The sequence below is a fragment of the Muntiacus reevesi genome, chromosome 3 (assembly GCF_963930625.1).
Source record: "Muntiacus reevesi chromosome 3, mMunRee1.1, whole genome shotgun sequence".
NCBI lineage: Eukaryota > Metazoa > Chordata > Mammalia > Artiodactyla > Cervidae > Muntiacus > Muntiacus reevesi.
This window is the reverse complement of record NC_089251.1, coordinates 102,667,783-102,693,299: the sequence shown is the minus strand read 5'-3', so window position 1 is coordinate 102,693,299 and position 25,517 is coordinate 102,667,783. Positions and strand designations below refer to the sequence as shown.

General features: G+C 55.8%; 1 protein-coding gene across 2 annotated transcripts in view; it reads left to right on the top strand.

Annotated features, from left to right (window-relative positions):
- The first annotated feature begins 411 nt into the window (after positions 1-411).
- The window catches only part of PADI2 (peptidyl arginine deiminase 2), a 56,654-nt gene continuing 31,548 nt past the window's right edge, over positions 412-25,517 (top strand). For both annotated transcript variants that reach the window (XM_065929893.1, XM_065929891.1), the window contains exons 1-4: positions 412-550; positions 15,660-15,843; positions 17,192-17,264; positions 24,066-24,127. In XM_065929893.1, coding sequence (XP_065785965.1) covers positions 459-550; positions 15,660-15,843; positions 17,192-17,264; positions 24,066-24,127 — 411 coding nt within the window. In that variant the 5' untranslated portion in view covers positions 412-458. The remainder of the gene's footprint in view (positions 551-15,659; positions 15,844-17,191; positions 17,265-24,065; positions 24,128-25,517) is intronic.

Genomic DNA, 25,517 nt, shown 5'->3' with positions numbered 1-25,517 from the left:
CTCCAAAGAAGACACACAGATGGCTAAGAAACACAAAGAGGCTCAACATCACTCGTTATTCGAGAAATGCGAACCCCTCCTTTGAGAAGGCTCACTCCCCAGCCCCGGCTGGGTCAGCGCCTCCACTCGCTCTGTCCCCGCCCCTTATGGCGTTTGCATCGTCTGCCCGCGGGGCTGGGGGCGCCCAGAGGGGCGGTTGGCCCTGCGTCCTGGCGCCGGGCGGCTGGGGGCCAGCGGAAAGTGTTGAATGAAAGGAACAACTCAACAGTGACGTCACCCAGACCGAGCGGGGGCGTGGCCACGCTTGACGGACGGGCCCGCGGCCCACTGCGCGAGGAGGCCGCGGGCTGCCCCGCCCACCGGCATCCCGATAAAGGCTGGGCGCGGACCGCCGGTGGGCGGCTGTGAGGGGTTCTCATGCTGCAGGTGCTGCGCGGAGCGGCCGGCGCTGCGCGAGGATGCTGCGCGAGCGGACGGTGCGGCTGCAGTATGGCAGCCGCGTCGAGGCGGTGTACGTGCTGGGCACGCACCTCTGGACCGACGTCTACAGGTGAGCCGGGCCGCCGCGCCCCTCCGCCTGCGGGCTGGGCCCGAAATCGGCCCCGGAAACCCCGAGACCCTCGCCGGACTCGGGGACACGGACAGGCTGCCTCCAGCCCGAGTCGACCCTCGTCCGAGGCCCCCGCGCGCAGAAATCCTGAGAACCAGCCCCCAAAGCTTGTGTCAGACTCCCCCACATCCAGAGTCCCCCCCAGATACTCAGACCCAGCATGGGCACCCGCACTGCCCCGTTCCCAGAACCCCCGCCGCTTCTCCCCAGCCTTCCCGCCCCCGACCCTCTCCAGCCCCTCCCCGGGGACGACCTGGGCACCCCTTGGCTTCCCCAGCCTCTTCTCTTTCCCCTCCGCGCTCTGCCCTTAGCAGCTCCCTGAAGCCCCCAGACCCTCTGGCTCACCTCGCAGCTCAGCCCAGACCCTCCCCTGACTCCCAGACCGGCTGAACTTCTTCCTGGATCCGCTTGGGGCATGGCCAGCAGGAATCTGGCCGAGGGGTAGCCTGGGCTCCAATTTCGCCCTGTGGGGGCTCCGGGTGATTGTCTGTCCCCAAGCACTGGCCAGGAGCGCCTGTCCCCAAACGCCTTCCCCTGACTTCACCCTGGGGCCAGGGAGGGGCCTTGTTCCACCAGAAGGAGGGTGCGGATGTGGGGGTCTTTGTCAGAAGAGCTCTGCTGATTCAGGACCCTGTTCTCACTGGCCCTGTCCTCCCATCCTCAAACTCTGGTGGGGTGCAGGATTTCTGAGACCGCAGGCCATGGTATGGGGGAATGGAAGTAAGCGCCCCACCGCTCCCGCACCTGCCAGGAAGCGGCCAAGTCCCAGACTGGTGCGAAGGAAGCGGCGGAGAGTCCCTGGCGGGGCCCTACAGCCCTCTGCTCCAGGCCCTCGAAGTGTTCCCCGTTGCTGGCACGGGAGGGGTCAATGCTGAGAGGAGGGAGCATAGAGGACTCGGGTGGGGACCCCATGCTGATGCCTGTGGGCAAGTCCCCCGAACCGCTCTGTGCCTTGAGTGGCTTACTGCTCCCAAATCATTCTGTCATCAGGCACCCTGCCCCTCCCAGCCCCTCCGACACCCCGTCCCTGTGTCTTCCCCTACACCTTTCCCAGCCCATTCCCTCTGTCACCTCCAGTGGCCCTGCCAGCCCTATCAGGCCAGTCCCCTGCCCCCTTCCTCCTGAGCAGGCACTGGCCTACCGGAGGGCAAAGAGCCGGTCACCGTGCAGACCAGGGGCCCTGTCCACCCGCTGGCCCCTGCCTTCAGTTGTCTGTGTGTAAACCTCAGGGTCACAACTCAGAAGTGCGGTGTGGTCCAGGACTCAGTGGCCCTGGGGGCGCTCCCCTCCCTTCCCCACCCCCCGTCCTAACTGGGCACTGCCAGCAAGTGGGCCGGGAGCCAGGACACTCGGGCCTCTAAGCCTCAGCTGTCACCATACCCGCCTGTTTGTCCACTGGGGCACTTTTAGTGCAGCCTGAGAGGCTGGCACGATGCCTCCGTTGGGGGGTGGAGAGTCAAGAAGGGGTCAGGCTCAGGCCCACCCTCTGTCCTGGCAGAGAATGGGGGAAGGGTGGACTCATCCCCATCTAGCAGGGCACGGAGGTGTGACAGTCCCCTCTGTACCTTCTCAAGAAGCCAGTCACAGCCCCTGTGACCCTCACCTCCCTCCTTCATTTGACCTGAGACCCTCTCACACCCCCGGCAGAGACGCAGTACACTCTAGACCCCTGCTGTCCAGTGGAAATAGAATGCAAGCCACAAAGAGAGCCACGTGTGTAATTAATATTCTAGTAACTGTATTTTTAAGGTTAAAATAAGCAGGTAAATTAATTATAATAATATATGCATGCGTGTTAAGTTGCTTCTGTTGTGTCTGACCCTTTGCAACCCTATGACCTATAGCCCGCCAGGCTCCTCTGTCCATGGGATTCTCCAGGCAAGAACACTGGCATGGGTTGCCATGCCCTCCTCCAGGGGATCTTCCCGACCCAGGGATGAAACCCATGTGTCTTATGTCTCCTGCACTGGCAGGTGGGTTCTGTACCAGCTGGGAAGCCCATAATAATAATAATATACACTTTAATCTAATATATCCCAAATATTAGCATTTCAATGTATAATCCATATAAAAATTGTTCATGAGCTAGTTTGACGTTCTCTTTTTCATGCTAAGTGTTGGAAACTCAGTGTGTGTGTTGCATTGTTCAGCACACATCCGTGCGGACTAACCGCGCTTCAGGCACTGACAGCCACAGGTTTCTGTGACCGCCGTGTGTCCTGCCCAGCACGGTTCTAGAGCGACGCGTCTCAGCCTCGGCACCGCCGCGTTTGGGCCAGGACGATTCACTGTCCCCGGGGTGTCCTGGGCATTGTACGGTGTTTAGCAGTGTCCCTGGCTTCTCACCCCTAGATGCCAGTGCGTGTTTAGGCGCTCAGTCGTGTCCGACTCTCTGTGACCCCATGGACGGTAGCCCGCCAGGCTGCCCTGTCCATTGGATTCTCCAGGCAAGAGTCCTGGAGTGGGTTGCCGTGCCCTCCTCCACGTGCCCTCTTCACAGGAGACCTCGCGTCTCCTGTCTCCTACATTGGCAGGGGGGTTCTGTACCATGGTGCCACCTGGGGAGCCCATGGATGCCAGTAGCAACCCCCAACTGTGACACCTGGAAACGTCTCCAGATAACCCAGACGTCCCTGGTGGGCCAAGTGACCTCCAGCTGAGAACCACTGGTCTAGTGGAAGGAAGCCCCTCCCCATACTAGGTAGACTGAGCTGCTGTCACTTCTGATACTGTGATGATAAGAACAGCTGTCAGCATGGCAGAGGATAAGATAGCATCACCAACCCAAGGACATGAATGTGAGCAAACTGTGGGAGAGAGTGGAGGACAGAGGAGCCTGGCGAGCTGCAGTCTATGGGGTCGCAAAGAGGCGGACATGACTGAGCGACTGCACAGCCGCCCGCAGACCTTGGAGGTTGTCCTTGGACCATCTCACTTTGTAGATGAGGAAAGTGAGGCTCAGAGAGGTGTAGCCATTTGCCTGATGTCACACGGGACTCAGGCCTCATCCTGTCTGGCTGAGGACTCATGCTCTTAATCTCCTCTCTAACCGCTGTGTCCTCAGCCACTTCAGTTGTGTCCGACTCTTTGTGACCCCATGGAATGTAGCCTGCTGGGCTCCTCTGTCCGTGGAATTCTCCAGGCAAGAATACTGGAGTCCAGGGGATTTTCTCAACCCAGGGATCGAACTCGCATCTCTTGGGTCTCCTGCACTGCAGGCAGATTCTTTATCACTGAGCCACTGGGGAAGCCCCTCTAACCTCCTGTTCAGATTGAATTAGATGACCGTCTGGGCCTGTGTCCCTCCCACCCCCCACCAGGGCCATGAGACACTCACTGCCCCCGGAGACGTCACCCACCCCCAACTGACCTTCCACTTCCCACTGAGCCCTTCCCTACCCAGACGCAAGTCCTGACTCAAAACCCCACGTGATGCCCCCAGGGTCTCCAGTCTCCAAGGAGACCCTGAGGGACAAGGTGGGGGGCCTTAGGCCCTGTCAGTGAGGGAGTGGTGTCTTGACCGCTCAGTCCTGAATCACAGAGATGAGTGAACAGACCTCAACACCCACCCCCTTCCCCAAGGGCTCTGGGTCCCCTTTCCTGAAATGCACACAGACCTCCTTCACCTCCAGACGCAAGGCGGGGGCTTCGCCTGCCCCTTCCTCGGCTGGCCCCGAAGGTCACCCACCCTCTCCCGGCAAAACCAGTCCTCTGGGGATGATGACCTGACCCAGAGACATTCTGAGGGCTGGCCTGCAACAAGCTAAAATCAGATGCGCAGAGAGAAGGAAGTAGGACATTTTTTTGTAGAGATTTACTCCAGGATCCTTGTTAAAGACACTTGCCATTTCCTCTCCCCTCCCCGCCCCCATGCAGCGCGCTTATCTGAGGTCTGGCGCATGTCTGCACAGTCTCCCCCGACAGCCCCTTCAGCCCGCAGCTGCTGCTTCGGCAGGCTGGCCTGGGTCCACATCTGGTTCTGACTTGTTGTTGGAGAGAAAGTGCTGAGTGAGCAGCACCCCCATGTCTATTTCATCCTCCCTGCTCGCCTCCGCCAGATCCCCTGGGAGCCTGGAGAACGAGCAGCTTTGGAATAAGTTGACAGGGTAGTTGCACTCCGCCTGACTTGCCCTCTGACCCACAAGCCCTGTCCCACCCTGGGTTCACGCATCCAGCTCGAGGGGGAGTTCTTGACTGGGTTGTGAGCTCTCTCCATACCCGTTTCCAAGGTCTGCAGGAGCTTCAGGCCGTTTCCGAGGTCTACAGGAGCTTCAGGGCAGGAATGAGGTTATCAGCCGTCTCTTGCCTCTGTAGGGCTTTCTCCTGGTTGCATCTGACCTCATGATGTGCCCCTGAGGTCGGAAGGAGAAGCGGTCCTGTGCACCTCCTGAGATTCCCCAAGGCAGAGGCTGACCAGACATTTATCCCAGCAGGGCTTGGCCCATCACCCTCTGACAGAAGACAGGAAAGGGGGTACCGGGGAAGGAGTCCCAGACATCAGGGCAGTAAAATACGGGGCAAATCGCACAGGGCAGTCATGTATCCTGCCTTGGGGGTGCCTGTGCTCTCAGGCGCTCAGTCGGGTCCAACTCTTTGTGACCCCACGGACTGTAGCCCGCCAGCCCTCTGTCCTTGGAATTCTCCAAGGAGGAATACTGGAGTGGGTTGCCGTGCCCTCCTCCAGGGGATCTTCCTAGAGACAGAACCTGCGTCTCCTGCATTGGCAGGCGGATTCTTTACCGCCGAGCCACCTGGGAAGCCCCCAGCCTTGAAGGAGAGCCTGCCGAATCTAAATTCATCCCCACATCACTCCCTCAACTCAACTCAGGGGCGGTCTCTCTGACTGTTGGTGTGAGTGTTTTACAGAGTATCATTAGGATCCAGATCAAAGCACTAGGACCTGTGTCTGAGCGCCCCCCACCGGGTGTCAGGCCCCGCCTCCTGCTGACCCGCCTGCATCCACGCCAGCCTCGCTGGTTTCGTGGGCACCGCTCTTGGCCCTGACCGCACCTCCTCCTCCCTGCTTCAGGCCTCTGCAGGTGCTGTTCCCCGTGCCTGGCGCGTGGCCCCCAGACCTCTGCAGGCCTGGCAAGTCTCGGCTCCTCTCGGCTCCTCCAAGCAGCTTCTGAACTCCTCCCTGCACACCCCGCGTTTCCTGGTGCCGACCCCGAGCCCCTGGCGCTCCCCACCTGAGGACTGTTGTTTTACTTTGCAGATCTTGTTTACTTAATATTGCTAGCTGACTTATTCTGTACCAGGCAGCCTTATGGGCACCTTGTACATTCATGACATGTATTTAATAATTTGAGTTCAGTTGCTCAGTCGTGTCTGACTCTTTGCAGCCTTGTGGACTGTAGCCCGCCAGTCTCCTCTGCCGGCGGAATTTTCCAGGCAAGAATACTGGAGTGGGGTGCCATTTCCTAGTCCAGGGATTTGATAATTTATTTGTGTTTAAACCTCACAGCAGGCTTCCCAGGTAGCTCAATGGTAAAGAATCCACCTGCCAATGCAGGAGACACAGGTTGGATCCCTGGATCGGGAAGATTCCCCTGGAGAAGGAAGTGGCCACCCACTGCAGTGTTCTTTCCCAGGGAGTCCCGGACAGAGGAGCCTGGTGGGCTCCAGTCCCTGGGGTTGCAGAGAGTCGGGCATGACTTAGTGACTGAACAGCAACAACAGAACTCTCAACTTTGTGAGCTGGGTACTGTCATGGGGGAACATAAGGGATGCCTGTCCACGATGGCACGGCTGGTAGATGGAAGCGTTGCAGAGCCCATGCCTTTGACCGCCCTGCCAGGCTGTCTGCTGGGACGGGTGTCGTAGGCGTGTCCTCTCCCCGCTCAGCGCCTCGCTCGTTCCGTGAGCCTCCTGCCCTCGGGTCGCTGACGGCTCCCTGGTTGGCTGGCTGGATGTGGCCGGGGCACATATGGACTGGACTCTCACCAGGCTCCACCACAGCCTCAGGGGTGGGCGCTGCTGGGCAGAGCGGTGGAAGGCCAGGGCGTGTGGCCGAGCTTGGCCAGGGCAGCGTTGCCCCTGGGAGAATGACAGAGGTGGAATTCAGGCCAGGCCAGGCCAGGTGGCCCCATAAATTAGAACAACACCAGGGCCCTCAACTCCCAAAGACAAGGAAAGCCTGGTGCCAGGCTAGTCCCTGGGCAGGGGCAGCTCCCTGCGGTCGAGCCCACTGCCCCCTGCACAGCCGGGGTCCCCCAGGTCTTCAGTCCCCGCCACAGGGCCTCAGTCGGGTGGGAGCACAGTGGGAAGGGCTCACCCTGGTGCCCACGCCCACCTGGACAGGCACATGTCAGCCTCGGGGGAGGCCCGTTTTTGCCGGCAGCTCTGTCCTGCCCAGCCGTGCCCGGCCCTGTGCCCAGGACACTGACGGCTTGTCTTGGTCGCTTATCCAAAGACCCAGGGTACGAGGGCAGCCTTTGGTGTCCACTCTCCGGACTGATGCCCACCTGCAAAGTAAGTAGGGGCTTCTCGTTTGATTCTTTCCTGATCTAGGCCTGGCACTCCCCCTCCCTCACCAGGTGTCCCTACCCAGAGGATTTTTAGGGAGGACTGGAACCTCTGGATCCTCCCCCATGACGGGAGCAGCCAGGCCTGGAGCTCAGAGAGCTTGAGTTTCCCCCACGTCCTGCCTGTCTCGGTCTGTCCCTGAGACTCGAAACAAATGCTTGCCCTCTGTGGGCCTCAGCGTGCTCATCTGTAAAACAGGATGACATTAACACGGGCCTCGTGGGGTTATCAAAAGGATAGACCGAGATTGCATGGGCTTAGGACTTGAAACAGTATCTGGCACATAGTCAGTAGTTATCGTGAATTAGTATTGGGTTTTGTGCATGGTAAATCACTTCAGTCGTGTCCGGCTCTTTGTGACCCCATGGACTGTAGCCCACCAGGCTCCTCTGTCCATGGGAGTCTTCAAACAAGAACACTAGAGTGGGTTGCTGTGTCCTCCTCCAGGGATTCTTCCCAACCCAGGGATTGAACCTATGTCTCCTGTGTCTCCTGCATTGGCAGGGAGGTTCTTTATCACTATTGCCTCCTGGGAAGCCCATTGGGCTTATTGTAATATTATTAAGACAGATAATAATGAACTGTGGCCTTAAAAAGCTTAGAACGTTCATGGGAGAGAAATGCTGGAGAAGTGTTAAGTATTGTTTGAAGCGCCAGCACAGGGGGAGGGAGAGGTGGGTCCTGGCTGATAGGATCACGGAAGACGTCCTGGAGGGGTGGCAACCCAGCCGGAGGATTCACACCCCGACAGGCCACACAGGAGCAAAGGTGCCTGGCAGGAAAGCAGGGACACTGGGAGGGGCAGAAAGGGCATAGTTTCTGTAGCCTGGAGTGTAAGACTAGAGAGTGGATTTGTTCAGACCTGGGCTTTGAACGCTGGGATCAGGCATTAAAGTTTGTCCTGCAGGGAGTCGTTGCAGGTGTCTGGGGAGGGGGTGACCATAGATTAGATTGTTTCTTCCCTAAGGAGAGGGTCTCTGGGCAACTGGAGGCCCCAGTGCCTGGTGAGAGGCTGCTGAGCCTACCCAGCACAGAAGAGGGCTGGCTGAAAACAGAAGTCACAGTCTGTCTTCACAGATCCCTATCCGGACCGGCCGCCTGCTCCAAGGCTCCAGCTACCTCCACCCCAGGAGGCTCCGGGAGGGTGCTCGCCATGGCGCTGCCCGCCAGGCTGGCACCCACAAACCCCCTCAGATTCTGTAAAGACCTCGGGACAGGATGTCACACCCAGGCTGCCAGGAGCTGTGTTCACAGCAGAGTAAGCCCCGCTGGTGTTAACGAGGCCCGGGGCAGGTGGACGAGCCAGGAGAGCCAGACGCCAGCAAGCTGCAGGCACGTCCTGCCCTCGAGTCTGGGGCGGAGGCAGCGTCCCAGCCCTGCGAGGCCACGCTGGCCTCCCCACCGACTAAGGGAGGACCAGAGAGGCTGAGGGCTCCCCAGAGGCCACACAGCATTTGTGGGCTGAGCAGATGTTAGGTTGCCGCACCCAGAATCCCCTTGGGCCAGGCACAGTGAACACCCCTCTCCTACATCCGACACTGCTTTCCAGTCTGGCTCAGAGCTCCTTTGGTGCCCGCTGACGGGCCGTGTCCCTCCATGTCCCCGGCTGACGCCCCGCCCCACGCCACTGCCACCGCTTCCTTGGACAGCTGCGGCCACCTTCCCACTGGTCCCCCCGCCCCCACCGCTCTCCTGACTGTCTCCCACCCTGCACCCTGGAGGAGCTGTCTGCAGGCAAAACGCTCACGTTTCCCTGCGCAGCGGCCTCGGGGCCTGCAGGGGAGCGGCCAGCCCCTCACCGTGGCCTGGGTCCTCTCCCCACTGCTCTCCCTCTGTCTGTCGTGCTCACAGACTCCAGTCACGTTAACCTCCTTCCAGTTTCTCGAACATGCTGGGCTCACGTCCGCCTCAGTCCAGCACCCACGCTGTCCTTGCTGCTTGGAAACCTCTGCTCCTCTTCCTTGTAGCTTTGGGCAAATTCAGCGGTTCCCACGCTGGTCCCTGGACCAGCAGCTTCACCTGGGAGCTTGTTAGCAATGCAGTTGCCTCACACAGTATATGTGTATCACGTCTTCCTTTTATACGATTTAAATATATGCAATTCCATTTGTCAGTTCTCCAGTAAAGTTGTGGGGAAGGAATGGAGGTTCCCAGGCACATTCCCTAGTCTGCTGAGTCAGAAACTCTGGGGGTCGCCTGACAGTCTGTATTTTAACAGGCCTTTCAGGTGTGGCCAGTGCAACTCAAATTTAAGAACCACTGATCTAACTAACTCTAAGCTATAATTTAGAGTGTAAACTTCAACTCAAATGCTGCGTCTTCCAGGAATCCTTTCTCGACCTCCAGACCAGGATCTCGTGGAACCCCATACCTTTCCTTTAGAGCAGTTTTCACAGCTGTCATCGAAACTGTGCAATCCATCAAGAGCCTTTCTCTTCCACCGGAGTATTTGCTCCATGGCCCTAGGAGCATATTTTCTATTTTGCTCTATCCCAGAACCTAGCACACGCCTGACGCATAAAAAGTCCTCAATAAATATTGTCGCGTGAGTGACCACATATGCAAGTCCCCTCTTCCAGCCCTTCCTGGGGCGAGCATTCACTTACCACGTGCCTGTGCTAAGCCAGGTGCTGAAAGAGAGAAAATACACTGCCTCCAAGATGAGCTGCCACCAGGGAAAATAAACATGGATGGAGCCAGATCACTCGAGTTGAGTCATCCAGGAAGGATGAGCTGCCAGGCAGAGACCTCAGGGGGAAAGGATCACAGGTAGAAGGACCAGCCCATGCAAGGCGCGTGGTGAGATGAGCCGGAGCTGGGAGGGTGGGGGCGTTGCAGGCAGTGAGGCGGGGAGTCGGTTTGAGACACTCACCGGGTGAGTATCAGGCCCCAGTGCTTGAATTTTACTGTTTGGTGGTCCCTAAAGAGCCGCTGAGTATTTTCCAGCAGGCAAGTAACCTGATTTCTTTCCTTTTTTTTTTTTAATCACTCATAATACAGTTTGGAAAACCAAGAAGGGTGGGTCTGTTCATTCGTTTATTCCTGAAATATATACATTGAGCGCGGTCATGTCCTGGGTGCTGGGATATGATGGGCAGTGCAGGCGTGGCCCCCGCCTGTCCTTCTGTCCACGTATCTAGTCTCTTTCCCGTAAGCCCGAGGTTGTGGCCACCGCGACCCCTGCTCTGTCCCCTCCATAACCCCCTGAGCCCCTCCCTGCAGCCTCCAGGGAGAAGCAGTAGAACCTGGCTCTCGGGTTTCTGCAGGGGATTCTAAAAGGTTCTTCCTGGGGAGGGAGGCAGCCAGCAGGCTCCACACGGGACAATGGGTGCCTTTGTTGCTTCTGCCAGGGCCACTCCAAGAATAGCTGTTTGCTCAGCTCAGAGCAGGGCCGGGACGGGAGGGTGTGGGTCTAGAGCTGCAGTGTAGGTGGGGTATTAACCCCCAAGCCTCTGGAGCCTCCTCTAGTTTCTCACTGGCTGAGAGGGATGGAGGAGGTGGGAGCATCACTTAGAGCAACCATTGTCAGATCATCCTGCCCTGTGAGTTTACAAAGCAATTTTTTTATAGAGCTCTGTGCAGAAACCCAATACATAAAACAAGGTGAATAATAGTGGCCCTGGTTAAAGAGGGTGGGCATCTAGCAGAGAGATCCCCAGCTGGTCAGGACCTCTTCGCCACCCCTTTGTCCAGACCCGCCCCCCTCTGCGCTCCCCAGACTCCAGCCGCCCTTGTCCTGGTCCCACCCTTTCACCTTACTCTTGGTTAAACAGAGAGGACAAGTGCTTCACCCAAGGCCTCCCAGCAGGTTTGTGGTCAAACCCAGGGCTGGCACTAGAGTAACATTTCCTAGATCTGAGCCCACGACTACCCAGACTCCCATGATTTTTACCAAAAGCATATTCTAACTCTAGTATCATTGACTTAAAATTTTTCTTTAAACCATCTCTTATTTTTCTTATAACTTTAAGTGGAGATCTTATTACCATAAATGCCAAACCTTTATCAATTTCCATAAAAGATAACACATTTAATAAATATATATCTTCTTTTAAATTATGCATCCATGTGCCACCTAAAAGTATCTCATGGGTACCCACACCTCCTTTTGGGATTTCCTGCGTGGCACATCTAAAAGGTTCAGTTCTGTCCTGCTCAGAACGTGTGAAAATGTCAGTCACGTCCAACTCTTTGTGACCCCATGGACTATAGCCCACCAGGTTCCTCTGTGCATGAAATTTTCCAGGTAAGGACATTGGAGTGGGTTGCCACTTCCTTCTCCAGGGGGTCTTCCTGACCCAGGGATCAAACCCAGGTCTCCTGCATTGCAGGCAGATTCTTTACCCTCTGAGCCACCAGGAACGTCCGTCCTGCTCAGCTCCACCCTCTGCTGAGTGGGTGTGATGTGCTCGGCCCTGCGCTAGGCTCTGGAGGACAGCAGACCTTGCCCTCGGGGTGTTACAATCCAGAGGAGACAGACGAGCCGAGGCAGCAGGAGACGCACCCCACCCCGAGGGGTGAAAGAGACGCCTGTGGGACGGGAGGGTGGGTGGTCATCTTCCATCTTATGGGTTGGCAAGTGGACGCTCAGAAGGTGCAAGGGACACACTCAAGTCCCCCGCAGCACGTCAGTGGCAAAACTGGGGTTGAACCCAGATTTTCTGCACATTTCCCCCCAAGCCAGGGTTTCTGCCTTCTGCCCTGACTCTGCCGCAACAGACCATAGCCAAGTGTCCCCATGAGGGGCTGAGTGGTTTGGAAGAAGACAGACAAGAAGCAGAGTGATCCTGAAAGCTTTTTTTACAATCTCCTTTTCCAGCCCTGGGCATGCGGCTGCCCAACCCTTGTCCACCCTCCCCTGCCAGTGCCTGGGGCCAGCAGCAGTTTTTGCCAGGAACCCTCCCAGTCCGTGGCCTGGGTTAGAGAGGCCCTGCCTGGCGGTCTCTGCAAACAGTCAGGACCGTGGCCATCCTGTCCCAGGACTCTAAGCACCAGAGTACGTCACTCTGGTGGTTCTCGAACTGCGGTCTGTGGACCAGCAGTCCCAACAGTTCCTAGATATATGATAGAAATGCAGATTCTCAGGCCCCACTTCAGGCCTTGTTGTTCAGTTCCTAAGTGGCATCGCAGTCCTTGCGATCTCCTGGACTGCAGCACACCCGGCTTCTCTGTCCTCCACTATCTCCCGGAATTTGCTCAAATTCCATTGAGTCAGTGATGCTATCTAGCCATCTCATTCTCTGCTGCCCTCTTCTCCTTTTGCCTTCAGTCTTTCCCATCTTCTGGGTCTTTTCCAATTAGTCAGCCCTTCTCATCAGGTGGCCAGAGTACTGAACCTTCAGCTTCAGCATCAGTTCTTCCAATGAATATTCAGGGTTGATTTCCCTTAGGATTGATTGGTTTGATCTCTGTGCAGTCCAAGGGACTCTCAAGAGTCTTCTCCAACACCACAGTTCAAAAACATCAACCCTTCAGCACTCAAACTTCTTTATGGTCCAACTCTCACATCCATACATGACTACTGGAAAAACCATAGCATTGACTAGACAGACCTTTGTCAACAAAGTGATATCTCTGCTTTTTAATATACTATCTAGGTTTGTTATAGCATTTCTTCCCAGAAGCAAGCGTCTTTGAATTTCATGGCTGCAGTCACTGTCCACAGTGATTTTGGGGCCCAAGAAAATAAAATCTGTCATGGCATCCACTTTCTCTTCTTCTATTTACCATGAAATGATGGAACAGGATGCCATGATCTTCGTTTTTTGAATGTTGAGTTTTAAGCCAGCCTGAACTCTCTTTCACCCTCATCAAGAAGCTCTTTAGTTTCTCTTCGCTTTTTGCAGTTAGAGTGGTATCATCTGCATATCTGAGGTTGTTGATGTTTCTCCCTGTAATCTTGACTCCATCCTGTGCTTCATCCAGTCTGACATTTTGCATGATGTGCTCTGCATAGAAGTTAAATATGCAGAGTGACAGTATACAGCTTTCTTTCCCTGTTTTAAACCAGTCAGTTCCGTGTCCAGTTCTAACTGTTCCTTCTTGACCTGCATACAGGTTTCTCAGGAGACAGATAGGATGGGCTGGTATTTCCATCTCTTTAAGAATGTTCCAGCTTATTGTGATCCATGCAGTTAAAGGCTTTCATCTAGTCAATGAGGCAGAAGTAGATGTTTTTCTGGAAATTCCTTGCTTTCTCCATGATCTAGTGAATGTTGGCAATTTTATCTCTGGTTCCTCTGCCTCTTTGAAAACCAGAATCTGAAATGCTGAGAAGGGGCCAGACAATCCGTGCTTTGAGAAGCCTTCCAGGTAATGGTTCTGCTGCTGCTGCTGCTCCTGAACTCTGAGAACCGCTGTTCTGAAGCTCTTATTATCCCTGGCCACTGCCCCAGGCGCACTTCCGTCATGTTAGCCGGACTCTCTGAGAATGGCACCCACAAATCTGTAGCGGTTAAAAAAAAGAAAATGAAGGTTTAAACAGTACCCGTTGATGATTCTGATGCCCATAGTGGAGAACTCTTTGGGAGTCCAAGAGCACCAGGTCTTCGAGATAGCAGCTGTACCTCTGAGGCAGACACTTGCACCTATATCTTAGTCCTAAACCCCACGAGAATCCGCTTAAATCCCTCTGAGCCCTCTTGAGCTTTTGGGAACCTTCAGACTGTGGGCTGGAGATTTAGCAAAACTGTCAGCCCTGGGTGCTTTCCTCCTCTGTCTCCCGGTCCTTCCTGTTATCACTGTGTTAGTTGGAGTCTTAATCTCCTTGAGCTGCCGAAACAAAATACCATAGGCTCAGTGTCTTAAAAAAAAACTATTTCTCCCAGTCTGAGATCAGAGCACCAGGCTGGTTGAGCTCTGGTGAAGGCTCTCACCCTGGTCCGCAGCCAGGGCCTTCTTCGGTGCCCACGGCAGGGAGACTGCACTCTCTCTGCCTTACGAGGAAACAAACCCTGTCGCTTAGACCTTACTCTCGTGACTTCATCTAATGTTTGACGACAGTCACATTGCGGGTCAGAGCCTCAATGTCTGAATTTGGGAAGACGCAAACGTCTAGTCCACAGCAACCAGCTCAAACCAGTTCCTTTCCTGCCCTGAAATCTTGATGGCTTTTCAAGAATTCCAAGACTATTTCCCATTTAATAGAAAACTCCTCCAGAACCCCAAGGAATGACTCTCGAAGAGGAGAATTCCAAGCCATGAAAGCTGCAGTGGAAAGGAGGTGTCTTTGTGAAGAGCCTGCCCACCCCTGCCCGTCAAGCTCCTAGTTTGCGGCTCCATCTGTGTGCAAACCCAGCACCTGGATGCCTGCCTCCTCGCTGGCAGCCGAGCTCCCCTGGTCTTCAGCTCAGACACTGAACATGGCTTGGGAGACAGAGTTCTAGGCCCGCGCTGTCTTTGCTGCAAACTCAGTCCTCTGTCTGAGCCTCAGACCCCCAGGCTTACAGTAGCAGGTGGCTTCCAAGCTGGTTGCCCACCAGAAATACGAGGAATCTTGTCAAGAATTCAGGTCCCCAGGAGGGGTGATAAGGTGCAGCACGGGGCATTTTTAAGGCAGTGAAACTGTCTTGTATGATACTGTAAGCGTGTGTGCTTGATACTGCGCATTTGACAAAGCTCGTAAGAGTCCAGTACAGAGTAAACTATGGACTCTAGCTAATATCAGTGCGTCAATATTGCTTCATTAATTATAACATGTATCACACAAATGCAAGATATCCATAATATGGGAAACTGCATAGAGGAGAAGGGGTATATGAGAACTCTCTATACCATCTGATCAACTGTTCTGTAAACCTCATACTGCTTTAAAAACAAAGCCTACTAATTCAAAAAAAGAAAAAGCAGATTCCCCAGGCCCCAACCTGGAGTATTCTGAATCAGTGGGTATTAGATGAGCCCAGGGAATCTTTTTCTTTTATCTATTTACTCTTGGCTGTGACGGGTCCTCATCTCTGCTCGGGCTCTTCTCTAGCTGTGGCGAGTGGGGCCGCTCGTCAGCGCGGTGCGTGGGCTTCTCCTTTCGTGGAGCGCGGGCTCCCAGTTCTAGAGCTCAGGCTCCGCCGCGGTGCTGCTCAGCCTTGGTGGCCCCTTGGCATGCGGGATCTTCCCAGATCAGGGGTTGAACCCACGTGTCCTGCGTTGGAAGGCGGATTCTTTACCACTGGCACCACCAGGGAAGCCACATGCATGTGGATTCTTTTTCAGATTCTTTTCCACTAAAGGTTATTGAGGATATTGTTCCCTGTGCTCTCCATTAGGTCCTTGTTGTTTATCTACTTTATGTATAGTAGTCTGTATCAGTTCATCTCAACCTCCTAATTTGTCCCTCCCACACTGAAGGAATCTGTATTTTTAGCCAATGCCCTCTTCACTACCAGGTGATTACCTACAGCTGAGTCCTCTGGGAGCCCCTGCAGCCTGGGGGAGCCCTGCAGCCTTGCCCCCCCAGGGGTCTCCTCCTGAAGGCCCTCACCCCGCCCGCCCAGGGGTCCCTGTGACGCAGCCTCCTCTCTCCCTACAGCGCAGCCCCTGCGGGCGCCCAGACCTTCAGCCTGAAGCACTCGGAGCGCGTGCGGGTGGAGGTGGTGCGCGACGGGCAGGCCGAGGAGGTGGCCACCAACGGCAAGCAGCGCTGGCCCCTGTCGCCCAGCACCACACTGCGACTCACCATGAGCCAGGCGAGCCCTGAAGCCAGCAGCGACAAGGTGCTGCGGGAGGGGAGGTGCTCCTGCACGGGCCTGGGGGCTGGGGGCCACGCGGGTATCCGGACGGCCGGATCCGCGTGGCCAGGGGGAGCCGAGCATGAGCCTCACACGTCGGTTTCAGTTTTCTCACAACCACGTTAAAAGAGCAAAATGAGGGACCTCCCCAGCGGTCCAGTGGGTAGGACTCCACACGTTCTCTGCAGGGGGCATGGGTTCGATCCCTGGTCAGGGAACTGTTAATAAGACTCCCCTATGCTGGGCGGCGTGACCAATAAGTAAGTACATAAAAGAGCAAAAAGAAACAGATGGACTTAATTTTGATGATAGTTTTTACTTAACTCCATACATCCAGATACTGTCATTTCAACGTGGTGTCAATATAAAAAACATGACCAAGAATTTTTCCACGCCAAGTCTAAATCTTCTGTGCATTTCACACCTGTCTCAGTTCAAACTAGCCACTTTTTAAGTGCTCAGTAAACCCTCAGCTCCCGAGAAGGCAATGGCACCCCACTCCAGTACTCTTGCCTGGAAAGTCCCATGGATGGAGGAGCCTGGTAGGCTGCAGTCCATGGGGTCGCTAAGAGTTGGACACGACTGAGCAACTTCACTTTCACTTTTCACTTTCCTGCATTGGAGAAGGAAATGACAACCCACTCCAGTGTTCTTGCCTGGAGAATCCCAGGGACGGGGGAGCCTGGTGGGCTGCTGTCTATGGGGTCACATAGAGTCAGACACGACTGAAGTGACTTAGCAGCAGCCTAGCAGCAAACCCTCAGCTCATGGCTACAGCCACAGAAGGATGAACTCATGGCAGGTTAACATCACGGGACTCTTAGCACAGACTCTTAGACTACTGGAAGTGACAGCCACGAACGTCCTTGGTCTCATCGTGTATCAGACAGGATGCTGGGTGCCCACGTCCAAGAGATAGAGCCGAGACCAGACCCTTTCTTCCCTGGGTTCTCTAATTATTAACAGGAACGTCCCATGTGTCCCATGTCAGTGATGGCACTGGGTGATCCAGTGAGAACAGCCTAAGCCCCATCACTGCCGAGTGGGAGCTAGGTACACACCCCGGCAGAAGTGGGGACCGACAGCAGAATGCGCCGGGGGGCAAGTAGCAGACAACACCCTGGATGCCCTCTGAGAGAGGGGAGCCCCCGGTCTAGTTGGATATTCTGAGAGAAACAACCCACCAAGCCAGGAGCACTTCCTGGAGGAGAGGGTTCAGCTGGTTAGAGCGGATCAGCTTGACAGACTGTGAGGTGGTCCCTGCAGGTCTTCCTGCCTGTGACCTGTGACCTCTGTTCTCTCCCTCCCCGTGTGCCCCCCCGCCCCCGTCAAGGTCACTGTCAGCTACTATGAGGAGGAGGGGATCACACCCGTCGACCAGGCTGGGCTCTTCCTCACGGCCATTGGTGAGTCAGCGTGGCTCTGTCCTGGGTGCCTTTGTTCCCCAGGGGCTGGCACTGCTGCCCTTCCCAGGCGCTTGGGCTGTTCTCAGTGCTGCCAGCCTGGCACTTGGAGCTTCCTCTAACAATGCAGGCCTGCGGAGCAATGCCGCCGGCGCCCAGGCCCTTCTGTCCAGGCATGGGGAGTGCTGCGGGGGGAGGCGTGCCCTGGTCCTCCAGCAACTCAGCAGGCTGTCGGAGTCCCCGCCGCAGGCTCTGGGGACCTTGGGGAGAAACAGCCAAGGCTGCTCCTCCCCCGCCTCTGCCCTGCAGCCTGGAGAAGAGCTCGCTTGCGGAGAGGAGAATGGCCTATCTACAAAGCCTGCACTGTCCCCAGACCCAGCCCTCAGGACGCAAAGATGCAGCCTGGGTCCTTAACCCACCTCGTCCTAGCCCTTCGTTTGATTCACAAGGACACTGAGGCCCAGAGAGGCCAGGGACCTGGTTCAGTCACACAGCAACGCGGTGCTGCTTGGGTCCAGAGCTCAGGCTCATTCCTTTGCAGGTTCTTCCCGTTTGCACCGCACTCCCCTCCCCTGGATGCCAGGGCACGTGGGATGCGAGCTTCTGGGGCTTCACTCCCTGGGCTCATCTGCAGTGAAGGTATCACTTGTCCTTTCAGTTTAGCTCCTATAATGTTCAAGCCAGGGGGACATTTCAGTGAGTCCTTTGTTTAACATTGACAAAGTGGCCACAGGTCAGGGGAAGGTAAGCTATCTGTTCCTGAGAGTCAGCTATGTCCTGAGGGCGTTAAAAATAACAGTGATGTCTATTTGCTGAACGCCTGCTGTGTCCGGGACTCTGGCGCAGAGGTGGCGTTTGCTGAGCACCTGCAGTGAGCCAGGCTCCAGCACCAGGGGGTTTAGCTAGCATGCGCTCAGCCTGTTTTCACATCTATTCTCAGAGTGCGTACTATTATAGTCCCCATTTTACAGATGAGAAAACCAAGGTCTGCCTGGGGCCGCACACCGGAAAGTGGTCTACGGGACACCCAGCCGTTTCAGTTACCTCATATTCCCCCTGGGGGTCTCAGAACCCTTCTCCTTCCCCAACCCTGTGCTTATAGCCCCAAATAGGCTCGGTAGCGTTGCTCTCCCACTCCTGAGCTGATTCCCGACGGGCTTGACTGCTGGTCACCTGCCCCTCCTTCTGCACTGAGCGAGTGAGTGCCGGTCTCAGGGCGACGGTCCTCAGGGCTCCTCGGCGGGGGAGGGAGGGCGCCTCGGGAGACGAAACTGAAGCTCCCAGTGCTGCGGCCGAGGGCTGGCACGTGAGAGCCTCACGGGTACAGGGTGCCCCAGGCTGTCTCAGGTGACCGTCCCGAGGAAACCCAATCCCAAGAGGCAAGGACACTTGAGGACGCTAGCGGGAAAGGCAGCGGCCCGAAGCCTGGCAGAGGCGGGAGCTCCCAGGGGGCTGATGATGCCACTGACGGGGCTCCCACCAAACACAGCGGGCCGCGCCGGCCGGCGCAGTGACGCCGTGAGGAGGCCGGCGCGGGCCGGGACAGGCGGCGCAGTAACACACTGTGAGGAGGCCGGCGCGGGCCCGGGACTGATGGTGTAGTAACAGTGTGAGGAGGCCGGCGCGGGCCCGGGACGGGCGGCGCAGTGACACTGTGAGGAGGCAGGCATGGCTTCGTTGGCCCTTCAGGGGCAGAGAATCTGCCTGCCAATGCAGGAGACGTGGGTTCGGTCCCTGGGTTTTGGGAAGATCTCCTGGAGGCGGACATGGCAACCCACTCCATGCTTCCTGGGAAACTCATGGACAGAGGAGCCTGGCGGGCTACCGTCCATGGGGTCACAGAGTCAGACCTGACTTAGCGACTGAAGGACAAGTGAGGGTGCCATAGGGCCGAGATTGCAGAAGATACCGAACTCATGATGAATGACCAGGCTCGTCCTTCTGGGGTGCTGACGCTCTCACTGAAGAGCTATTTTTTTAACTGCCACAAGTTCCAGATATTTAGGTTCCATGGGTCAGTAAAATGTCCCCTCCCCACCAAATTAGTAAACCTAACGATTTTGAAGGTTGGCCCCAAAAAAGACATTAATAAAGCAATTTACCATCAATTATCACCATCGTGTTAACATGTTAGCACCCGAAAAGTAGGCAGGGCATAATGTCAAAGCAGAAGACAGTCGTTCACATTGCAGAAGTAAAGCTTTATGAAAAACTCACCCCACTGAACTTATGTTTCCCCAGGGAGCCTGGTGAAAACTAGGTTTCCCTTGGGACCCACCCACTGGTCTGTCTGACCCATCTGGGTCTTGTCTTCCCTCAGGGATCTGCCCCAGGAGCCCCACGGCCTGAGTGATCATTTGGGGGTGGCAGCTCAGAGGCAAGAATGCCTTGAATGACCCAGGATGGTGGGACTGTCCCCCAGGGATGTATTAATGTGCATCTCACCCTACTTCTATCCTGAGTCCGCACTGGGTAGAAAAGAGCCCTGGCCTCAGAGTGGACAGAAATACAGTAGGTCTAAATTCTGGCTCTCTCCCCTCCAGCCACATTATGAACACCATTCTGCTGAACCTCAGTTTCCTCATCTGTAAAATGGGTTTCCAGTGTACTCATGCATAGTGCTTATAGGGGTTCAATGGGATGGGGCATCCCCAGGCCTGGCAGGGGCTAGGTGCTCAGTTAATGCTCTTTGCTTTTGTCCCTTCCTCTTGGGGCATGGGGCAGCCCATTTTCTCTCTGCCTCTGTGACGCTGAAGAACCTTATTGTTCCTCAGTCTTCTTCCTGGTATCAAGAACAAAATCATGATGCCCTCGGTCAAATCAGGCTGTGGTTCTCGGTCCCAGTCTCGCCAAAAACCTGTGATATGCCCTCCCCCTGTAGACCTCACTTTTGTGTGTGTGTGTGTGTGTGTGTTGGGGGGACTGTGCCGCTTGCTTGTGGGGCTTTAGTTCCCCAACCAGGGATCAAACTCAGGCCCTTGGCCATGAAAGCACAGAGTCCTAACCACTGGACCACCAGGGAGTTCCCTGGATGTCACTTTTTCGTGGCTGTAAAGTGAGTTTTGAGCTCATTGATCCCGGAGAGCCTCCAAGCCCCTGGGTAGGGCTGATTTGCAACATCCTCGCTATTAAGGGGGTTTGAGGGGAGGATGGTGGAGAGGGGCATAGCCTCACCCTCTTTGCCGAGGTCCTGCAAAGGGAGGAGCATGTGGACGGGACCCTGGAGGATTTTTCACATCAACCTAAGGCCCTTGTTCCTTGCACCCCCTCCCAGACCCAGGATAACCGCCCCCGGCGACTGTCAGGGAGCGAGTCCTCTCCCTGCCACACTCCAAGCTGCCCTGTCCAGCAGGAAGGCCAGGCGCCCCGACACCGTCCAGGGGCTGGTGGCCGCCAGAGCGCTCGTGCGGAAGCTGAGGCTGGTGTCTTGATTCCAAGGCAGGCTGCCTTGAGTCCAGTCCTGGTGACATTTCCAGTTAATCTGCCCCACACCCTGGGTGCCACCTGACACCTTGGGGCTATTCTGGGGAGCTGAGGCAGGATTTGGAGCCTCCGGGAAATGTCTGGAGCCCAGAAGCCCTGAAACAGATATCGCCTCCCCCTCCCTAGAGAAGATAGAGCCGTGCCAGAAGGCAGAGCCCTGGGTGGGCCGCAAGCCTGCTCCCATCTCCTCAGGAGCATCCCACTGGAATCCAGTTAAACTGGACCTTGAGGGAAGCTTTGAAGGGGAGAAATCCTCAAGGAATGACTTGTAACTTGAGGGAATTTCTGAGCGAGGGCGGCGGGGTGAGGAGGCCGTTCCATCTGACCATGAGGTTTTGTCAAGAGTCACAAGAGAGAAGATGTCAAAGCACCGTGGGAAGTGGGAGGTGGGCGATAAGGGAGTCTGACTATGTGATTTCATAACAGGAAGTCAGTGAAATTTGTCCCAGCTGAATAAACCGAGAAAAAATAATAGGCCTATTATTCGGTATTATAGAGCTTGCCTCAGGCAGGTGAGGGGACAGGCTAAACAAGGAACCCCTGGGTTTTTTTAGAAGCTGTTTGGTACTCTTTTTGACATCTTTTTTTTTTGCACTTGTGCAAATATTACATTGATAACAAAAATTTAATGTAAGAAATTCATCATGGGGAGGTCCCTGCCGCCCTGTTGGTTAGGACTTGGCATGCGCTGCAGGTTCCGTCCCTGGTCAGGGAACTAAGAGCTGACAAGCCGCGTGGTGCGACCCAGAATGACGAGAAGTTCATAGTGAAGTTCAGGGAAGCGCTCCTGATTTCTCTCCTGTGGCCACTGCTTTCATGGACCACAGGAGCCATGATGCGGTGGCGCCTTGCAGCCTAGAGACCAAAGCCACAGGGTCGCCAGGGTGGGGAGTCGGCCCCTCCTCTGGGCACGACCTCTAGAGGAGTGACTCCTGCGTCTTGGAAGGCGGACTTCGGTTTTGGAAACAAGGCAGGGCGAAGGTCAGCCTGAGACTGTGGGGGACGCAGCCAAGGGCGGGTCTGGAGCCCGAGGCCCGAGAGCAGCCCCTGGCTCTGCACAGCCTGGGGTCTTCACGGTCACTGCCCTGCTGGCTGCCTCGCTTCCTCCTGTTTATGGCAGGATGGCTGGGAGGGTGGTGACTGAAGGGAAAACACCTATGGGAAGTGCTCTACTGTCCGCAAAGAACTGTACACCCAGGAGAGACTGTTATCCTGAAAAGCACAGAGTGGTTCCTGGAGGGGCTGGGTCTGCAGCAGGTCCCCTGGGAGAAGCTTCGGGAAGCCAGCCTCCCTGAACAGCAGCGTTCCCTGGGGAGTGTCCCGCTGGAAAGTTCCTGGCTGTCTAGGAGCCAGTATCAATATCGGTCCTCCCTTTGAGCCTTCTGCCTCCAACAGTAGCTGGTGGGGCCGCCTTTCCCGCTTTCTCTGTAGAATTCTTATCGCGCACCAGTCCCCCAGATCACCAGTTTGCTGACAAGTGACATCTCCAAGTCTGAGTTTGCTCGTCTGTAAAGTGGAAACAATAATATTTATCTCATAGGACTTCCCCTGGTCGCTCAGACGGTAAAGAATCCATCTGTCAATGCAGGAGATCCGGGTTTGATCCCTGGGTCGGGAACATCACCTGGAGAAGGGAATGGCAACCCCACTTCAGCATTCTTTTCTGGAGAATCCCATGGACAGAGGAGCCTGGAGGGCTACAGTCCATGGAGTGGCAGAGTCAGACACGACTGAGCGACTAAGCGCACACACGTGAGACTGGGGCTCCTTGAGAGCAGGCGCTGCGGCCCGATTGCCCTCCCCGATCCCCACGTGTGGAGCCTAGAGCACAGTCGATGCTCAGTAGTGATTTGCTGGGTGAATGGGATCAGTGGGAGGAGTTTATGTAATCACTTCCTACAGCATCTAACATGGGGCTGCAGAAGTGGGGATGCTGCCTCCCTCTCCCCAGGACTCGGCGCCCTTGGAACCCCCCTCCACCTCCTTCCAGACCTGGAAAAGCCGCATTCAGGGTGAGGAGGGAATCTGACTGTGGGCAAAGGGAGGCCCTCAGTATAGTCCCTGACTTAAGAGAGAGAGGAGGCACGCCTGCCACCCCTCCCTCCCCCGGGACACAGCTCGGCTGCCAGCAGAACTGACCAGGAACCTGTTCGTTCTCACCCAGCTCCGACCTCCGTCCAGGTCGTGCTCAGCCTGAGGCCGAACCCACGGGCCGTCCTCGACCTGGACCCAGCTCGCCTCACTCTGCCTGTTGCTGCCACCACCTTCCCAACAGTTCCCCTGCCTCGCCCTCTTGATCTCTAACTCAGGGGGACCGTGTTTCCCCCAGGGGAACTTTGGCACTATCTGGAGACCTTTTGGTTGTCTCAGCTGGGGGATGTTATGGGCATCCAAGGGTAGAAGCCAGGGGTGCGGCCAAACACCTACAATGCACAGAGTAGACCCACAACAACAACACAGCAACAGTCTGGCTCACAACGCGAGCAATTAGGGCAGCTCATCCAACAGGAAAGTGCCTCATTTTACAGGTGGAGCGGCCAGGGCTCAGAAAAGCTGCCTGAGCTGCCCAGTGCCACACAGGTTATAAGCCGAGAGCCACGGTTCAAGCTCAGTCCTGTCTGATGCTGAACTTTGGGCTCATTTCACTGCCCCGCATAGCAGGCCTACGGACAGAGAAGGTCCCTCCCCCAGAGGAAGGACAGCGAGGACCCCACCCTGGGTCCTCTGGCGGCTTGGCCTCTTGGGCACAGTCAGATCAATAGGAGCTGAAGATCCAATTTGCCATCCAAAGTAAAACCCTCAGTCCTTAGAGGTGGGGTCTAGACCCCGGGAGTTCTGGAAGAGAAACACAAATGCACGTGTGTACACACACCCAGGACAGGCCAGGAAGGCAGGTAGGGAGTCCCGTGAAAGTTTCCAACATCTGAGCTTTGATTCACACTGAACGCAGTCTATGCTCCAGATCTCCTCGTGTGAATTTGTGACCTTGTGACCTTGTGCCCCGCACACGCCTTGAGCTCTCTGAACTCCCAGATCCGTCTGGTGCGGCCCATCCCTCCCACCACCCAGAGCTGCAGAGGAGCAGCAAGGGGGCAGGAGACCCCAGACCCACCTGGCGGCACCTCCCTGAGCTTCGCGGTCTGCACGGTGTCCACTCATGTTCCCATCCAGCAGTGGGGTGTTGAGGCGGGGGGTTGGCTAAGGTGACCTGAGCACAGCTCCTCCCTCGGGTGAGCTGCACCCTAACCCCATAGGCCCTCCTCCTGTCCCCACCCCACCCTCTCTGGCAGCCCAGCAGCTCACCCGTGTGTCTGTCCGCAGAGATCTCCCTGGATGTGGATGCAGACCGGGACGGCGTGGTGGAGAAGAACAACCCAAAAAAGGTACCTCACTCCCAGGGCAGGCGGCCCTGAATGGGGGCTTCCCGGGCCGGAGCCCCAGGCTGGGGCCTGCAGGCAGCCTTGGTCCTCCCAGCAAACTTCGACAACTCTCACTTTACAGATGAGAAGACAAGTTCCCAGACACACACACACCATTGACAGAGTCCACCGAGGAGCAAGCTCCTTAGAGGAACAGCCACGGAGCTGGTCCCCAAGTCTCAGTGGCCCAGAGGGTGGGGACACCCAGTTCATGCAGTTGGTGTAAAGGATGAACGTCCTGCCACAGAGGAAGTGCTGCCAAAGCATTTGCTCTTATTGTTTTGCCTTTTTGGGGGTTTTTTGGCCATCAGGAGCAGAAGATTGCAATAATCATTCCCAATTCAAGGCGTGTCATCTCTAATGATGCACGCACATCCTCTTCCTGGTTTTGTTTATTCATTTATTTGTTCGTCTGGGCTTCCCTAGTGGCTCAGAGAGTAAAGAAACTGCCTGCAGTGTGGGAGACCTGGGTTCGATCCCTGAGTCAGGAAGATCCCTTGGAGGAGGGCCTGGCAGCCCACTCCAGTATTCTTGCCTGGAGAATCCCATGGACAGAGGAGCCTGGCAGGCCCCAGTCATGGGGTCACAGAGTCGGACACGACTGAGCACATTTGTTCATTCATTTATTCTCCTCGATCCTACATTCCTCACTCCCATTCTGCTCCCCTGCAAAGGACCACTTGAATGATTTTAATGTGTCACTTTCCGTTCTTGTGATTCTTGCGAAACATGCGGTGTGGTCAGGGTGTGTGTATTTTTAACTTGTGCAGACGGCATTGTGTTCTCCAAGTCGTTTTCCTCACCCCCGTTTTGTTTTGTTTTTGATTTATCTATTTTTAATTGAAGGATAATGGCTTTACAGTGTGTGTTGGCTTCTGCCATACTTCAGCATGAGTCAGCCGCAGGTGAAGATGCCGCCCCTCCCTCCTGAACCTCCCTCCCCGCTCCCACCCCTTCCCACCCCTCCAGCCCTGGTTTGAGTTCCCTGAGTCATGCAGCAAACCCCCGCTGGCTGTCTAGTTCACGTGTGGTAGTGTGAATCTCACCCCAGTTTTAAGTTCTGCTGGTTTTGCTCTGTGCACATCTGCGCTTCTGTTTTCCATTTTCTGCTCTTCTAGAGCACTTAGATGTTTGCCGTGGGCATACATTACTTTTATAATAGCAACCTGTAGCCTGGTTTAAATTATGTGGAGATGGATACTTTAAAAAGTAAGTAAATACAGCCCAGTGAGAAGCCTGGGGCCGGGCAGCCAGCTCCAAACTCTCCATGCGCCTCTGGGGGCTCCTCGAGCCTGTAGGGGAGCCCGCTCCCCGAGGTTCCTGGTTGCCCAGCCCCGCCTTCCTGAGGCCGAGT